Raw genomic sequence first — 16,038 nt, 5'->3', positions numbered from 1 at the left:
GTTGTAAAGAAAAAGCCATATCTCTGTCCAGTGTCTGTGTTTACATAAACAAAGCATGTCTAACTTTTGTTAACCTCTACGGGATCGGTGCCCCCCCCCCCGCGAGACGGTTGAGCTGACGTGATTAGCATGATGTAAGTAACAAGAACATTTCCCAGGACATAGACATGTCTTATATGGGCAGAAAGCTTAAATTCTAACTGCGCTGTCCAATTTACAGTAGCTATTACAGTGAAAAATACCATGCTGTTTGAGGAGAGTGCACAATAACAACAAACTTTTACCATGGCAACAGGTTTGATACGTTCACCTCTGAAGGTAAATAATGTACTTACATTCAGTAATCTTGCTCTGATTTGTGACGCATGTATTTTTCTTTGTATTATCTTTTACCAGATGTAGTGTGTCATATTCTTCTACATTTATTTCACATTTACACAACCTTCAAACTGTTTCCTTTCAAATGGTATCAAGAATATGCATATCCTTGTTTCAGGTCCCGAGCTACAGGCATTTAGATTTGGGTATGTCATTTTAGGCAAAAATTTGAAAAAAAGGTCCAATCCTTTTAATAGGAAGGAAATTGTCCAGACCACTTTTATGTCTATTTTAGATTATGGGGGGTACAATCTATGTGAATGTAGCAGCATCTACACTTTGCCTTTAGGTTTAATACTGGTGATGGTTATAGAACCCACCAATGTGTTTGGTATCAAAAAGTGGGTTGGGCATCTTTGTATATAACTCTACAAAGCAGTCATGCAGAAACGTCCTATGTATTTATGCAGGGCTTATCTGTAAAGATAACCTAGTCTCAGTATGACTTCCCTGTCAACATAAAGGTTCAATAAACAAAGTTTTAGAGTTAATTTCCTGCAATTCTACACATTTTGCCATGGGGTGTAGAGAAAATGCTGCAGTTTTAAAGCAAGTTTTCTGCGATTCTACACATATTGCCATTTAGCAAGAAATTTCATGACATTCTACTAATTTTTCTATGGCACAGAGGGGAAAATTAGCTGTTAAATTGCTGATTTACTGCAATTCTACACATTTTGCCATAGGGTGGAGAGAAATGTTTGCCGTGTTTAATATGATAATTGAGTGAAACTGACTAACAAAATCAATGGGGGCCCCCCGGCCAGTAATTTGACCATGATAACAAACTTAGATAGCTGGCCACTAAACGAACTTAGCAGTCTAAAGGTTTTTAGCTGACATAGGCTAATTGATTGACTATCAGTGAATGACATAACAAGAGGAAAACTGCTGACGCACAACCACATTTCGAAATTGCACCTCATGTATTCCACTATTCTAAACTCGTAACAGTAAGTTGAGACTCCGATCCGAAGGCCTTCAAAAGGAAGTTTCCAGTTGTCCATCCCTGAATTAGGCCTACTATTAGCCTACAATTTAATATTTTTTTCCCAATAGAACATTGGGACAATCATGATTGTGAAGCTTTTGCTTGCAACCTCTAAACTCCTCTGCAGAACAAAGGGGCGAGATGGAGCCTGAGCCAGCCCTCTGCTTTTAGTAGACAAAGTGACAACACAGGCTCCTCTGCAGAACAAGGGGGCGAGATGGAGCCTGAGCCAGCCCTCTGCTTTTAGTAGACAAAGTGACAACACAGGCTCCTCTGCAGAACAAGGGGGCGAGATGGAGCCTGAGCCAGCCCTCTGCTTTTAGTAGACAAAGTGACAACACAGGCTCCTCTGCAGAACAAGGGGGCGAGATGGAGCCTGAGCCAGCCCTCTGCTTTTAGTAGACAAAGTGACAACACAGGCTCCTCTGCAGAACAAGGGGGCGAGATGGAGCCTGAGCCAGCCCTCTGCTTTTAGTAGACAAAGTGACAACACAGGCTCCTCTGCAGAACAAGGGGGCGAGATGGAGCCTGAGCCAGCCCTCTGCTTTTAGTAGACAAAGTGACAACACAGGCTCCTCTGCAGAACAAGGGGGCGAGATGGAGCCTGAGCCAGCCCTCTGCTTTTAGTAGACAAAGTGACAACACAGGCTCCTCTGCAGAACAAGGGGGCGAGATGGAGCCTGAGCCAGCCCTCTGCTTTTAGTAGACAAAGTGACAACACAGGCTCCTCTGCAGAACAAAGGGGGCGAGATGGAGCCTGAGCCAGCCCTCTGCTTTTAGTAGACAAAGTGACAACACAGGCTCCTCTGCAGAACAAGGGGGCGAGATGGAGCCTGAGCCAGCCCTCTGCTTTTAGTAGACAAAGTGACAACACAGGCTCCTCTGCAGAACAAGGGGGCGAGATGGAGCCTGAGCCAGCCCTCTGCTTTTAGTAGACAAAGTGACAACACAGGCTCCTCTGCAGAACAAGGGGGCGAGATGGAGCCTGAGCCAGCCCTCTGCTTTTAGTAGACAAAGTGACAACACAGGCTCCTCTGCAGAACAAGGGGGCGAGATGGAGCCTGAGCCAGCCCTCTGCTTTTAGTAGACAAAGTGACAACACAGGCTCCTCTGCAGAACAAGGGGGCGAGATGGAGCCTGAGCCAGCCCTCTGCTTTTAGTAGACAAAGTGACAACACAGGCTCCACTGCAGAACGAGCTGCTCTGCCTCTGACACCTCTATCCTTTCCTCCCCTGCCCTTTTTCTTAAGGATGGGAGCAATTCGCGACGTGATCAAAAGATCTTCATACCATTTCCAGCCCCCCCTGCCATATCAGCCCCTCTTCACTGGTGTCACCTTGAAATACCTCCCCCTTTGAAGCCATATCAGAGATGAGCTGACAGTGCAGGTAATTGGCCCGGTGGAGGTAATGATAGGGAGACCCGAGAGAGAGGACCTAGTACAGAGAGCCAGCCAGTAGTTGGAATCTGTTGAACCACTTCTTCAATTCTTCTATCCATCAGCAAATTTATCAAAGACAAAGTGAGATAAGTGGTGGAAGGAGGTAGAGAGAGCGAGAGAGACAGAGATAGAGAGCAAGAGAGAGACAGAGAGAGACAGAGATAGAGAGCGAGAGATACAGAGAGAGAGAGAGAAAGAGAGAGAGAAGAGCAAGAAGACACCACTTATAGGTATTAAAGCACACAGTTTATGTATATGACACATTTCTGTGTGAATGTGGCCTATTTTTTTGTGTCAACATTACTCTCCAACCTCAATGACTCCCTCAGAGGTAGCAATTACTGGGTGGTTGCTGGGTAACTTTTCATATGAATTTTTATATCCTAACCTTGGCCTGACTAATGCATGCACCGTTCCTTCTCTGTATGGAATCAAAGCCCCATTTGCAGTGAAACAGAGGGAAATAGAGGAAGGGGTAGTAAACTGCGTCCCAAATGGCATGCTATACCCCATAAAGTGAATTACCATAGGGCTCTGGACAACATTAGTGCACTGTGTTAACAGCGGAGGCTCCACTGCCCATGGAAGTGACGGGATTATGATCTACCTGAAGTGGGATAGTGCTGACCATCCTATAAGGGTCGAATGTCAGGAGGGAGCAGGCGGTGTGAGAGCTCTGGAAAATACATTACATTTAATTCCGCTTCAATGTGTGGGCGGCTGGTCTGCTGATTGATGCTTCAGAGAGAGGATTTGTTGCTGCTGTGCTCTCTCAATAGTATAAGAGAGAGAGAGCTAGTGTGTGAGTGTGTGTTCAATGTATTAGAGAGAGACAGAGAGAGAGAGAGAGACAGAGAGGCTTTGGGTAATCATGTCAGGTTTCATAGGCGTGGAGATTTATTTCATGCTTTTATTCCGAGGAAAATATTGTGAGAAGCACATCCTCCCACCCAGTCAGTCAGCTAGTCCTCTCTCCTCCCAGTCCTGCCACCATCCATACTCCAGACAGACTGTATTTGTGTGAGTGATTGTCTTTCACCAGCCAAGCTTCACACTCATCCTGACCACAACCAAGAAATCAATTGGCTGCAGAACGCTGCCAAAACAAGCTTGGCTTCCATCCCAAATGTCACCCTATTCCCTAAATAGTGCACTACTTTTGACCAGAGCCATTTGTGACCTGGTGGAAAGTAGCGCACTATGTAAGGAATATGGTGCAATTTGGGACACAGCCTCGTACTGCGGTAATTATCTAACCACCCAGTCTGGTGGTGAGAGAGAGGAGGAAGGAAAGGAATTTCTACAGTCAAAAAAAATACACAGAATGAAAAAAATAAGACATGTAGAGACTTGTGAGGCAAAACTCTCTTGAGATAACCTGCTTTACAGTCTGCACCTGGGACTCACACAACTTAGGATAATACAACCCGAAGCAAGGACACACAGAAATAATGGCAGACAAACTCAATGCTGAGGGGTTGTAAGCTCACAAAGTGAATCATCATTATCCATTTATTCTTTTGGCCTGCAAAAACAAAGATGGGGGATAGAGAAAGAGATGAGAGAACACGAGTGAAGAACAGCCCCTGAGAGAAAGAGAGGGACAGTCAGAGAGAGAACGAGAGAGAGATACTTTTAACACAGCCTGGTGGAGCAGAATGTTGTGATCAGGTCTATGGATTCTAAACGAGGGTATGCTGCGCTGCTTTCACTAATGACTGACTGTCTGGGAGGAGAGTCCCAGCGTGTGGTTATGTGTGTGTGTCGGGGAGGGGAGTCCCAACACTGCATGCCGTTGGGTGGGGTGTCTCACAACTGAATACATCATGAATCTGCAGATTTCTCTATTCTGTCAGCATATTTCACTTCAATTTGCAGCAGGATGGTGCTTTTATGTGCCTCAAGTCTGTCTCCCACACCAAAACACCATGTATATTTCCTCACTCCTCTCCTTATATAGTCTCAGGAGCCCAAATTCAGCAACTCATGTAGCAGCCAAGTTTCCATTCCAGAGATTACAAATCAGTCTGATAGCCTGACCCCGACTTGCCCATTGCCCATTAATAGGCCTTCTAATGAGCGTTTTATGAGTTGTGATCAGAGTTAATTGGGACATGCTTTAGTCAATAAGATTCCTGCTGATTTCAATGCAGCCAGAGTCAGTCGGCTGGTTTACATGCTCGAGCCGCCCCTGCAAATTGACTTGGAGATTGTAAGCAATTTTCAAAGGTCCCTGCGCAGACGGCCTAGACACACACAAATCCTAGCCTACAGTCAGGACACCGGAAGGCATTAGCATTTTCACTTTCACTTTGAATACAGATGGAGTGCATTTGGAAAAAATATTCAGACCTCTTGAATTTTTCCACATTTTGTTATGTTACAGCCTTATTCTAAGATTGATTCAATTGTATTTTTTACTCCTCAATCTACACAAAATACCCCATAATGACAAAGAAAAAACAAGTTGAGATTTTTTGGGGCAAATTTTAATACCATATTTACATAAGTATTCAGACCCTTTACTTTGTTGAAGCACCTTTGGCAGCGATTACAGCCTTAAGTCTTCTTGGGTATGACGCTACAAGGTTGGGACAGCTGTATTTGGGGAGTTTCTCCCATTCTTCTCTGCAGATCCTCTCAAGCTCTGTCAGGTTGGATGGGAAGCGTCGCTGCACAGCTATTTTCAGGTCTCTCCAGAGATGTTTGATCGGGCTCTGACTGGGCCATTCATGGACATTCAGAGGCCTGTCCCAAAGCCACTCCTGTGTTGTCTTGGTTGTGTGCTTAGGGTTGTTGTCCTGTTGGAAGGTGAACCTTCACTCCAGTCTGAGATCCTGAGCACTCTGGAGCAGGTTTTCATCAAGAATCTCTGTGCTTTGCTCCTTTAATCTTTCCCTCAATCCTAACTAGTCTCCCACGCCCTGCCACTGAAAAACATCCCCACAGCAGGATGCTGCCACCACCATAATTCACCGTAGGGATGCTTGGCATTCAGGCCAAAGAGTTCAATCTTGGTTTCATCACACCAAATAATCTTGTTTCTCATGGTCTGAGAGTCCTTTAGGTGCCTTTTGGCAAACTCTAAGCGGGCTGTTATGTGCCTTTTACTGAGGAGTGGCTTCCGTCTGGCCACTGTGTTCTTGGGGACCTTCAATGCTGCAGAAAATGTTTTGATTCCCTTCCCCAGATCTGTGCCTCGACACAATCCTGACTTGGAGCTCTATGGACAATTACTTCGTCCTCATGGCTCGTTTTTTGCTCTGACATGCACTGTCAACTGTGGGACCTTATATGGAAAGGTGTGTGCCTTTCCAAATCATGTCCAATCAATTGAATTTACCCCAGGTGGACTCCAATCAAGTTGTAGAAACATCTCAAGGATGATCAATGGAAACAGGATGCACCTGCGCTCAATTTCGAGTCTCACAGCAAAGGGTCTGAATGCTTATGTAAATAAGGAATTTCTGTTTTTTATTTTTAATAATTGTGCAAAATTTTCTAAAAACCTGTTTTCACTTTGTCATTATGGGATATTGTGTGTAGATTGATGATTTTATTTAATCCATTTTTATTTTGCTCCTTTGCACTCCATTATTTTTATTTCTACTTTGCACATTCTTCCACTGCAAATCTACCATTCCAGTGTTTTACTTGCTATATTGTATTTACTTCACCACCATGGCCTTTTTTTGCCTTTACCTCGCTTATCTCACCTCATTTGCTTACATTGTATATAGACATATTTTTATACTGTAATATTGACTATGTTTGTTTTACTCCATGTGTAACTCTGCGTTGTTGTATGCGTCAAACTGCTTTGCTTTATCTTGGCCAGGTCGCATTTGTAAATGAGAACTTGTTCTCAACTTGCCTACCTGGTTAAATAAAGGTGAAATAAAATAAATACATGTTAGAATAAGGCTGTAACGTAACAAAATGTGGAAAAAGGGGAAGGGGTCTGAATACTTTCCAGAATGCTCCGTTGGTTGCAACGAACACAGCCCCAGCTAAAGCAAGAGAGAGAAAGACTTGTATGTACTTTTATGATGTCAAAGCAAGCTATGACACATTGACGCTGCTGTGTAGGGATTAATGTATTGCATGCTTTTGAGGTCAAAGATGTTGGGACTTGTCGGGACACCAAGTCTATTTGGTGTGAAGTGTATGTAACCCCCAGGTTACTTTTAGCTCATTCAGTTACATTGTTGCATCCCCGACCACCATTAGGACGGTGTCGGATTTGCTTCTGGTTCAACTGGCATAAGAAGTTCCTCTGCCTTTTCTGTCGTCAGTGCTATCTGGGATCCTTGCGAAGTTCCTAGCCTAAACCTAAACCTAAACCTGAACCTGAACCCTTAACCATTTTACATTTCAACTTCAATGGGGTAGGGAGGTCCGAAGGGTCCAATGATAGCACAGACCTTTTTCTCTCCTCCCGCTCGGAGACTCGACCGTTGGAGATGCTGCGAGAGCCTGAGCTCTGGGTCAGGTGTTTTCCAACTTTTATTGCCCAGGGACCCCTGTCCAGGCAAGCCGGCGACCATATATTAGCAAAACATCTAAGTCATGTCTTGTCTTATCAGGTGAATGATAATGGCAAGAATGAAGTAATCAACATTTTAAAATGAATAGATTTGGTAGACATTGTTTTGACCTCCCCCTACTTCATTGAAAGAGGAAGTGTAAACTCTAACATAGTCTATTAGCTAGCTAGAAGGTAGCTAAAGTCATCTTGGCAGTGTAAAGAAAATGTTGATGTTGTAAAGCACATTTTCTGCAATTCTACAAATTCTTTCATTGAGCTGAAAGACAATTTTGCCATTTTAAAGCAAATTTACTGCAATTTTATGCATTTTGCTATGGCTAGCTCTGTGATCCTCTGCTCAAACATTATACCAAAATCAATGGGCATGTGTTCTGAATACCCAGTTCTGGGAATTTTATATTAGAGATTGAGACTTTTTTACTGACTGATCTTTTCAACTCGTTCAGTAAAATGAACAAATCTTTCGACTAGTGTAATTCAGATTTGATTAGACTCTAGATTTGATTCAGTAATGCCCAGGGAACGCAGGACCCCCTAACAGCGAACAATGAACTGAATTCTCTGCGTGCCTGGCAGACATCTCAGCTTAGATGTCGGCCCACTTCAAGCTCGACCTCGACAAAACGGAGCTGCTCTTTCTTCCGGGGAAGGCCTGCCCGTTCCAAGACATCGGCATCACGGTTGACAACTCCATGGTGGCCCCTTCCCAAAGTGCAAAGAACCTTGTCGTGACCTTGGACAAGACCCTGTCATTCTCTGCAAACATCAAAGCAGTGACTCGCTCCTGCAGGTTGATGCTGTACAACATCTTTTGAGTGTGACCCTGCCTCACACAGGAAGCAGCACAGTTCCTAATCCAGGCACTTCTCACCTCCCGTCTGGACAACTCGCTGTTGGCTGGGCTCCCCGCTTTTCCATCAAACCCCTGCAACTTACCCACAATGCAGCACACCTGGTGTTCAACCTTCCCAAGTCCACCCGGCTCCTCCGCACACTGGATTCCAGTCAAAGATCGCATTCACTACAAGACCATGATATTTGCCTACAGAGCAGCAAGAGGAACTGCTACTCCCTACTTTCAGGCTCTGCTCAAACCCTAAACCCAACACAAGTACCTAGTTCTGCCACCTCTGGTCTATTGGCCCTCCCACCCCTACGGGAGGGCAGCTCCCGCTCAGCCCAGTCAAAGCTCTTCTCTATCCTGGCACCCTAATGGTGGAACCAGATTTCTCCTGATGCTAAGACAGCAGAGTCCCTGCCCATCTTCCAAAAACATCTGAAACCCTACATCTTCAAAGAGTATCTTAAATAATCCCACAGCACCCCACCCCCAAAAAAACACTCACTCAACTTTCCCCCTACTAGCACTGACTTTGCTGATAGCTACTTCACTGAAGAAAAATGTATTACTTAAGTCAAATGTGATCTCAGGTTTTTTTTTAAAATATATTTGCAAAAAAAAAAAAAAGTTTTTGTTCTGTCATTATGGCGTATTGTGTGTAGATTGAACAATTTAATACATTTTAGAATATAGCGTAACAAAATGTGGAAAAGGTAAAGGGGTCTGAATACTTTCCCGAATGTACTGTACACTGTATTCAACTGACCGGATGTATATGCCTCTAGAGGTTACTTAAGTATGTATGTTTCATAGTGGTGTATGTACGACCTGATGAAGATCAAACTTCGGATCGAAACGTTGTGTTCATTGTGCGTCTGATTAAATCACCATGGGAGCAAACCAGAGTTGTGTACATTCACTTTCTCTTTGATACATTTGTCTTTGATACACATGTCATACACCTGACATGGTGAATGTGCATATTTTTCCATTTTTTTCTATAGGCCCACACATACATTTTCACATGCTGGCAGCTTACAGACCACATAGTTTATTATTGCCACACACCTCTTACTAGGCCCAACTTGATAGGAACTCAGGTCCCTCAGAAGAGAGGACTGCAATTTGGTAACTTCAATGTTACCAAATGATAAATAGACATATCAATGTAGCACCACACCTTGTCAAAATCAAAGAAATCAAACAAAGGAAGACATTAACAATGTACAGACTCAGTGACTACAGACCAAGACTATGTAAGCACTGTGGGTCTGGTGAACTAGAGAATGAGCAGCAATTCCTACCTCACTGTGAGTGAGTGAGGGAGTGAATGGTTTCAGAAAGCTTCAGAAGGGAGGGATGAAAAAGTGGTCATCAACTCTTTTCAACATGTTTATTTGTGATAAAGGATAAATGTACATTCGTATTTTGGATCGACACGAACTCAAACACACAAACACACACAAATTTAAGTCACAGGGTACGTGGTAGCCTTTGATGACGGAAGATTAAAAACTGTTCCCTCACAACCTTATCTTCCCTTTAACACCCACAGAAAAAGAGGGTTTAGATAAGTGACATTTTACCAACGCCCCTTCCCTCCATCCACCTATCATGACATTTCCACTTCTCTGTCCTCTGAACTTAACAGTCAGTTTGTGTCCCATAGCAAGGTCATCCTGCATCAGTAGGGGTCAAAGGTTCAAGGGCCCGAGGTTAATGGTCAGGTCAGATAGCTATCGCCAGCCAGCCAGCGATCAGGAACATGCCCCCATAAGGAGCCAATTTCCTCAGCACAGGGTCCTCCGTCAGGGCCTGGTGGTACAAGGACCCACAGAACGCCCCTGTGCCCAATACCAGGAGGGTGCCCGCCTGCAGAGAGAAGACAGGGGAAAAGAGTGTGTGCTTCTCTGCTTATTGTCAAGACCAATATGTACAGTTTTTGGCACAAACAGCATTCATCTGAAAAGACATGTACTTGGTCCACAAATCGCAAATACAAAACAAAAAACAGAATACATGCAGGACAGAGGATTAGAATAAACCATAGAGATGTATTTTCTATTACAACAATATAGTGTTCCATTTAATTATATTATTATAATGATGGGAGGGAAGCATACAGTACATACCACAGCAGGTTTCCTACAGCGAGAGGCACCCAGCAGAGCTATGCTGTGGTAGAAGTGGTACTTGTTGGCCGTCTCATAAAGCTGGGGAGGATAGTTTAACCAGGCAAGTCAGTTAAGAACAAATTCTTACTTACAATGACAGCCTACCAAAAGGCAGAAAGGCCTCCTGCGGGGACGGGGGCTGGGATTAAAGTAAAAAATGAAATAAAAATATAGGGCAAAAGACACATCACGACCAGAGAGACACCACAACACTACATAAAGAGATACCTAAGACAACATCATAGCATGGCAGCAACACATGCCAACACAGCATGGTAGCATCACCACATGGCAGCATGCAATCTCTACTGCACTCCACACTGCCCTTTCCCACCTGGACAAAAGGAAAATCTAAGTGAGAATGCTGTTCATTGACTACAGCTCAGCGTTCAACACCATAGTGCCCTCAAAGCTCATCAAGCTTTGGACCCTGGGACTAAACACCTCCCTCTGCAACTGGATCCTGGACTTCCTGACGGGCCGCCCCACAGGTGGTAAGGGTAGGTAACAACACATCCACTGATCCTCAAGACAGAGGTCCCTCAGGGGTGCGTGCTCAGTCCCCTCCTATACTCCCTATTTACTCATGGCTGCATGGCCAGGCACGACTCCAACACTATCATTAAGTTTGCAGATGACACAACATTGGTTGGCCTGATCACCGACAACAAGACAGCCTATAAGGAGGATGTCATAGGCCTGGCCGTGTTGTGCCAAGACAACAACCTCTCCCTCAACGTGATCAAGACAAAGGAGATGATTGTGGACTACAGGAAAAAGAGGACCGAGCATGCTCCCATTCTCATCGAAGGAGCTGTAGTGGAACAGGTTGAGAGCTTCAAGTTCCTTGGTGTCCACATCACCAACAAACTAACATGGTCCAAGCACACCAAGACAGTTGTGAAGAGGGCACGACAAAACCTATTCCCCCTCAGGAGACTGAAAAGATTTAGCATGGGTCCTCAGATCCTCAAAAGGTTCAACTGCTGCACCATTGAGAGCATCCTGACTGGTTGCATCACTGCCTGGTATGGCAACTGCTCAGCCACTGATCGCAAGGCACTGCAGAGGGTAGTGCGTACGGCCAGGTACATCACTGGGGCCAAGCTTCCTGCCATCCAGGACCTCTATACCAGGCGGTGTCAGAGAAAGGCCCTAAAAATTACTGCACTAAAATTGCCTGCTACTGCACGGCAAGCGGTACCGGAGCGCCAAGTCTAGGTCCAAGAGGCATCTAAACAGCTTCTACCCCCAAGCCATAAGACTGCTGAACAACTAAATTAATCAAATGGCCATCTGGACTGCTGCTGCTTTTTAATTACTTGTTACTCTTTATCTCTTATTCTTTTTCATATTCTTTTAAACTGCATTGTTGTTTAGGGGCTCGTAAGTAAGCATTTCACCTGTCATATATGGCGCATGTGACTAATGAAGTTGTATTTGATTTGATTTTGAAGTTGACAAGGAGGAAGGAGGTGGTACAACAGTCCCATATATTAATGAAATGGTATCAAAACAGTGTTTTAGTGTATTGGTAGTGGGCACAATTTATAATATAAATAATGCACTTATTAACAAATTAAATACCAGCCCACTCTCCAACTTTGGGCCAATACTCTAGTCATACCATACGAAAACAATAACACTTACCACTCTCGAGTAGTCTTCTGGATCTTTGTTTTTGAAACCTGAATAAAACAAATAGGAGGTAGTGTAAAGGGTCATGGCAGCTGAACAGTAAGGGTAGGGCCACATAAAACAGTGTATTGTATCCTATGTGTGTATCACTTGATCATAAAGTGTTTAGCCTACAGCCTACATATCCTTCAGAGCGCAGTTTTTATTAGGCTCGGTTTCATTTACAGTAGTAAACTACAGCCGGAAAGCACAGATACATTGTTATTATGCATTTCTACACCATGCTGTCTGGACAGGACTATCCCATCCCCATGGCCAAATGAGTGACATGAAGCAGCGATAGCCTATCCTGCAGCGTTTACAAAACAGCAGACTGCTTTTAACGTTAACAACACAATCATGCAATCTGTTTGTCATGCAGCGCACAATAATAAAATGTGGATTCTTACCATGCGCTCCGTATGCCCCCGCTGCGACAGCGAGCGCCCCCGACACTCCTGCTAACCTCTGCACAACCAAAGAAGTGGCCATTGCTGTGTATCAAAAGCCGACGAATGACGTGAAAGATGAAGGAAACTGCGTGCGGTAGGGACTCGTTAGTGAGAGCACATCCTCCTGCAGAGTTGTTTCCTGAGCCAAAATGGCGCCCGCTGTGTTACAGTTTCAGTGTCTGGGATAGATTTCATAACTCTGAAGTGCAACCAAATGTTAAAGGTTTTCCCTTTCATCTGTGTAGTGCAGTGGCAACCCGTCATTCAGGACAGGTAGGGCAGAGCCCCATCTGTTTTGATCCCACCATGTTTTTGTTGGCTGTTTTGAATGTTATTTTGGCATTAATACATATCCGTTGTCAAGCAATGTACAAAAATAAAATCATGGAGTTAATAAAGTCGTATTTTTTGCTTTCTTGAGTAAGGCAGCTCCAACATGCAGGTTTTTCAGCCTAACTCAGTGCTTTCTGTGGTGGTAGGGCAGCCAGCGGAAAATATGTAGCGTAGAGCTTGCTAATGATCTCTAGTTGCGCTGTGATTGGCTTAGTGTTGTGTCACTTATGGGGACACAACGTCACCAAAAAAATCTACGGGGAGAGATGGGGAATTGTAGCCTCCTCGCCCTTCTGCAGCTTGCCTGCCAATGCATGCTTGTCCCAACCAAGCACCCAAGCTAACTGACTAAAGTTAGCTTGCTTGCAAGCTAGTTATTTCCAGACACAATTAAGAGAATACTCACTCTGATCATTTTGCTAGCTGTAGCAGAGCTGGTTATGCGATTTACATGTTAAGTAGAGCGTTCTTGACTAACTATTACTTTTTTTGTCTACTTTTACTGACACCAGTCATATTTAAAGGGTGTTGCACGTTCATAAATTCATCAGTTCTGAATTTGCAAACGCAAGAGATACGCTAACTGGAAAAGTTGTTCAAGTCCTAGCCAGCTAACCAACCACCTGCGTCTCTAGCTGTGTATAGCCACTGAAAAACAATATGAGGGGGAAAAGTCAGTCACTCACCCACTCCTCCAATGGCATGACAGGACATCCTCCTAGCAGCTAGCTTGCTATCTAGCTAACGTTAGTCTCCATGTTTTTAGCTTGCTACATACATAGATATTCTAGCCTATTAGCCACGTTATGACTGACTTGTGATCATTGCCCTTGATAGTTTGATAGTTACATTAGTCCGTTTTTGTCCAGAATATTGAGTCATTGAAACTGAAACAGTGCATCCCAAATAGAGGCAGCAAACAATGTACCAGGCCAGCTGTGATTTACAACCTGATAGCAATATATTTTGGACTACCAGGAAATGTATTGGTTAATTATATTATCTTCATTCTGCCAACATGCCTTTATATACATTCATGGAAAGCACTTCAGTAAAAATACCTTAAAGTACTACTTAAGTAGTTTTTTGGGGTATCTGTACTTTATTTGACTATTTATATTTTTGCCAACTTTTACTTCACTACATTCCTAAAGAAAATAATACATATTGACTGAAACCCAAAAGTACATATTGACTGAAACCCAAAAGTAATTGTTAAATTTTGACAGGAAAATGATCCACTTATCAAGAGAACATTACAGGTCATCACTACTGCCTCTGATCTGACGGACTCACTAAACACAAATGCTTTGTTTGTAAATTATGTCTGTGTTGGAGTGTGTTCCTTGCTATCCATCCATAATAAAAAATATTTTTTAAAATTATGCTGCCTGGTTTGCTTAATATAAGGAATTTGAAATGATTTATACTTTTAATACTTAAGTATATTTAATAGCAAAAACTTTAAGACTTTTAATCAAGTAGTATTTTACTGGGTGACTCACTTTTATTTGAGTTGTTTTCTATTAAAGGCATCTTTACTTTTACTCAAGTAGGAAAATTGAATACTTTTTCTACCACTGATTGAACGTTGAGTCAAATAGAACCTATAATTTGTTATATAAAGTAGATTTTGTAGCATAAACTGGGAATTTGATATTTTTGACATATTATGATAGTCTGTTTGTTTCATATCTGCAAAGTAGTTAAAACGCTGTAAGTTCCACTTTAAACTTTAGGTCACCGTTTACTTTGTGTGCTAAATGTGAAATGTTTTTTTTGCAATGGGAAGTAATAGTCGTGTAAAAAAAAATCGAATGTTTTCCTATGTTTTTCTAAATGATTTTTCCTATAGATTTCAGATTTTTACTCTCAAAATCAACTTTTTTTCAATCTGATTGGGTGGGCCGTCAGGGCCAGGCTTCACAGTCGGTGGGCCTGTGTGCACCCAGGCCTTGGGTGGACACATGTCTACGCCCCTGATGCAAACAGCCACATGATGACAATGGCACATCACAAATACCCTACTAACCAACACTTCAGACTAAACGTTTTCAATACCTGGTTTGAATATCCATTGTTGCCTTAGTTAGCATGTCCTGGTAGATATCATTCATTGAAACGTCTTTCCTACCCTAGCTGCTCCATGCCAAAATCGGTTGAGAGCTGCACACTCTTGCTGCCCGCAGATTTTTTTATTTTTTTTATTTAACTAAGCAAGTCGGTTAAGAACAAATCCTTATTTACAATGACAGCCTACTGCTTTGCGATTGTGTAGGCTACTTTGTGCAGGATTTCTCTATTGTACTACATAATTGACAAGTCGTATACCTCCACTACACTACTTTGATATGCATCAGTAGGGATCAGTGGCAAGTTTAGCATGTAAATGTTAGTGGGGCAACACCCCCCCAAATGTTAGATGCATGGCAACAAAGCCACTACACAACACAATTCATTAATTGCACTGTAATGGTGACAAACAGTGCCCACAAACTGTTAGGGCCTACATAACAGCCTTCTTTTCAGCACCATGGAGTGAATCCTTACCACCGCTACACCTGGGTATCAGCGGAGCCTTGTCTGGCAGCGAAACAATTCATTCAGCCTCATTTACAGCCTTAAAAAAACATAGCTGGTATGGCTGACCTCCTTAAATAAATGTGGTTTCCACTGACAATTGAGATGTACAAACTATGGCACAAGGGGACCACATGCGGACAAGAGGCCAATGTACAGCGACAGTTTCCAGTTGTTTTGAATGCGGCAGAAGTCATGCTGGATTGACAGCGGTCTAAGGCACTGAATCTCTGTGCTAGAGGCGTCACCTCTGACACCCTGGTTCGAATCCAGGCTGTATCACAACCGCCATGTTTGGGAGTTCCATGGGGCGGTGCACAATTGGCCCAGCGTCGTCCGGGTTTGGCTGGTGTAGGCCGTCATTGTAAATAAGAATTGGTTCTTAAATGACTTGCCTAGTTAATTAAAGGTTACATTTAAATGTAAAAGAATATATATTAAGACACTTAAACCCAGACTTGGACCACACACCCACTCCACTGAATAGTGATTGCTTTGCAATGCTTGCAGTTAGCCATTGTTTCTTCCAAACCAGTCATTGTTGAATTTGCATTTCCAACTTGTTGTGTAATGTTTATGTCCGATGAACAACAATATGTTTTATCCATAATTGTCATAATT

At 43.3% G+C, this 16,038-nt stretch overlaps 1 protein-coding gene across 1 annotated transcript; it reads right to left on the bottom strand.

Annotated features, from left to right (window-relative positions):
- Positions 1 to 9,580: 9,580 nt before the first annotated feature.
- On the bottom strand, positions 9,581 to 12,965 carry tmem256 (transmembrane protein 256). Its single transcript, XM_024373993.2, has 4 exons — positions 12,463 to 12,965; positions 12,026 to 12,063; positions 10,334 to 10,414; positions 9,581 to 10,073 (listed from the first exon to the last, which is right to left on the bottom strand). Exons 1-4 carry the CDS (start codon positions 12,542 to 12,544, stop codon positions 9,930 to 9,932), a joined length of 345 nt encoding a protein of 114 aa, XP_024229761.1. The 5' UTR covers positions 12,545 to 12,965; the 3' UTR covers positions 9,581 to 9,929.
- Between the last annotated feature and the right edge of the window lie 3,073 nt (positions 12,966 to 16,038).

The sequence above is a fragment of the Oncorhynchus tshawytscha genome, linkage group LG09 (genome assembly GCF_018296145.1).
Source record: "Oncorhynchus tshawytscha isolate Ot180627B linkage group LG09, Otsh_v2.0, whole genome shotgun sequence".
NCBI classification, from domain to species: domain Eukaryota; kingdom Metazoa; phylum Chordata; class Actinopteri; order Salmoniformes; family Salmonidae; genus Oncorhynchus; species Oncorhynchus tshawytscha.
Note: the sequence above shows the minus strand (reverse complement) of the source record. Positions and strands in the feature narration are given on the sequence as shown.

Excerpts from the sequence above, each read along its gene's own strand:
- tmem256 (XM_024373993.2), bottom strand. The coding sequence starts at position 12,544 with ATGGCCACTTCTTTGGTTGTGCAGAGGTTAGCAGGAGTGTCGGGGGCG. Across the intron at positions 10,415-12,025 it reads CAGAAGACTACTCGAGAGTG|CTTTATGAGACGGCCAACAA; the intron begins GTAAGTGTTATT and ends TATCCTCCCCAG. Across the intron at positions 10,074-10,333 it reads GCTGTAGGAAACCTGCTGTG|GCGGGCACCCTCCTGGTATT; the intron begins GTATGTACTGTA and ends TTCTCTCTGCAG.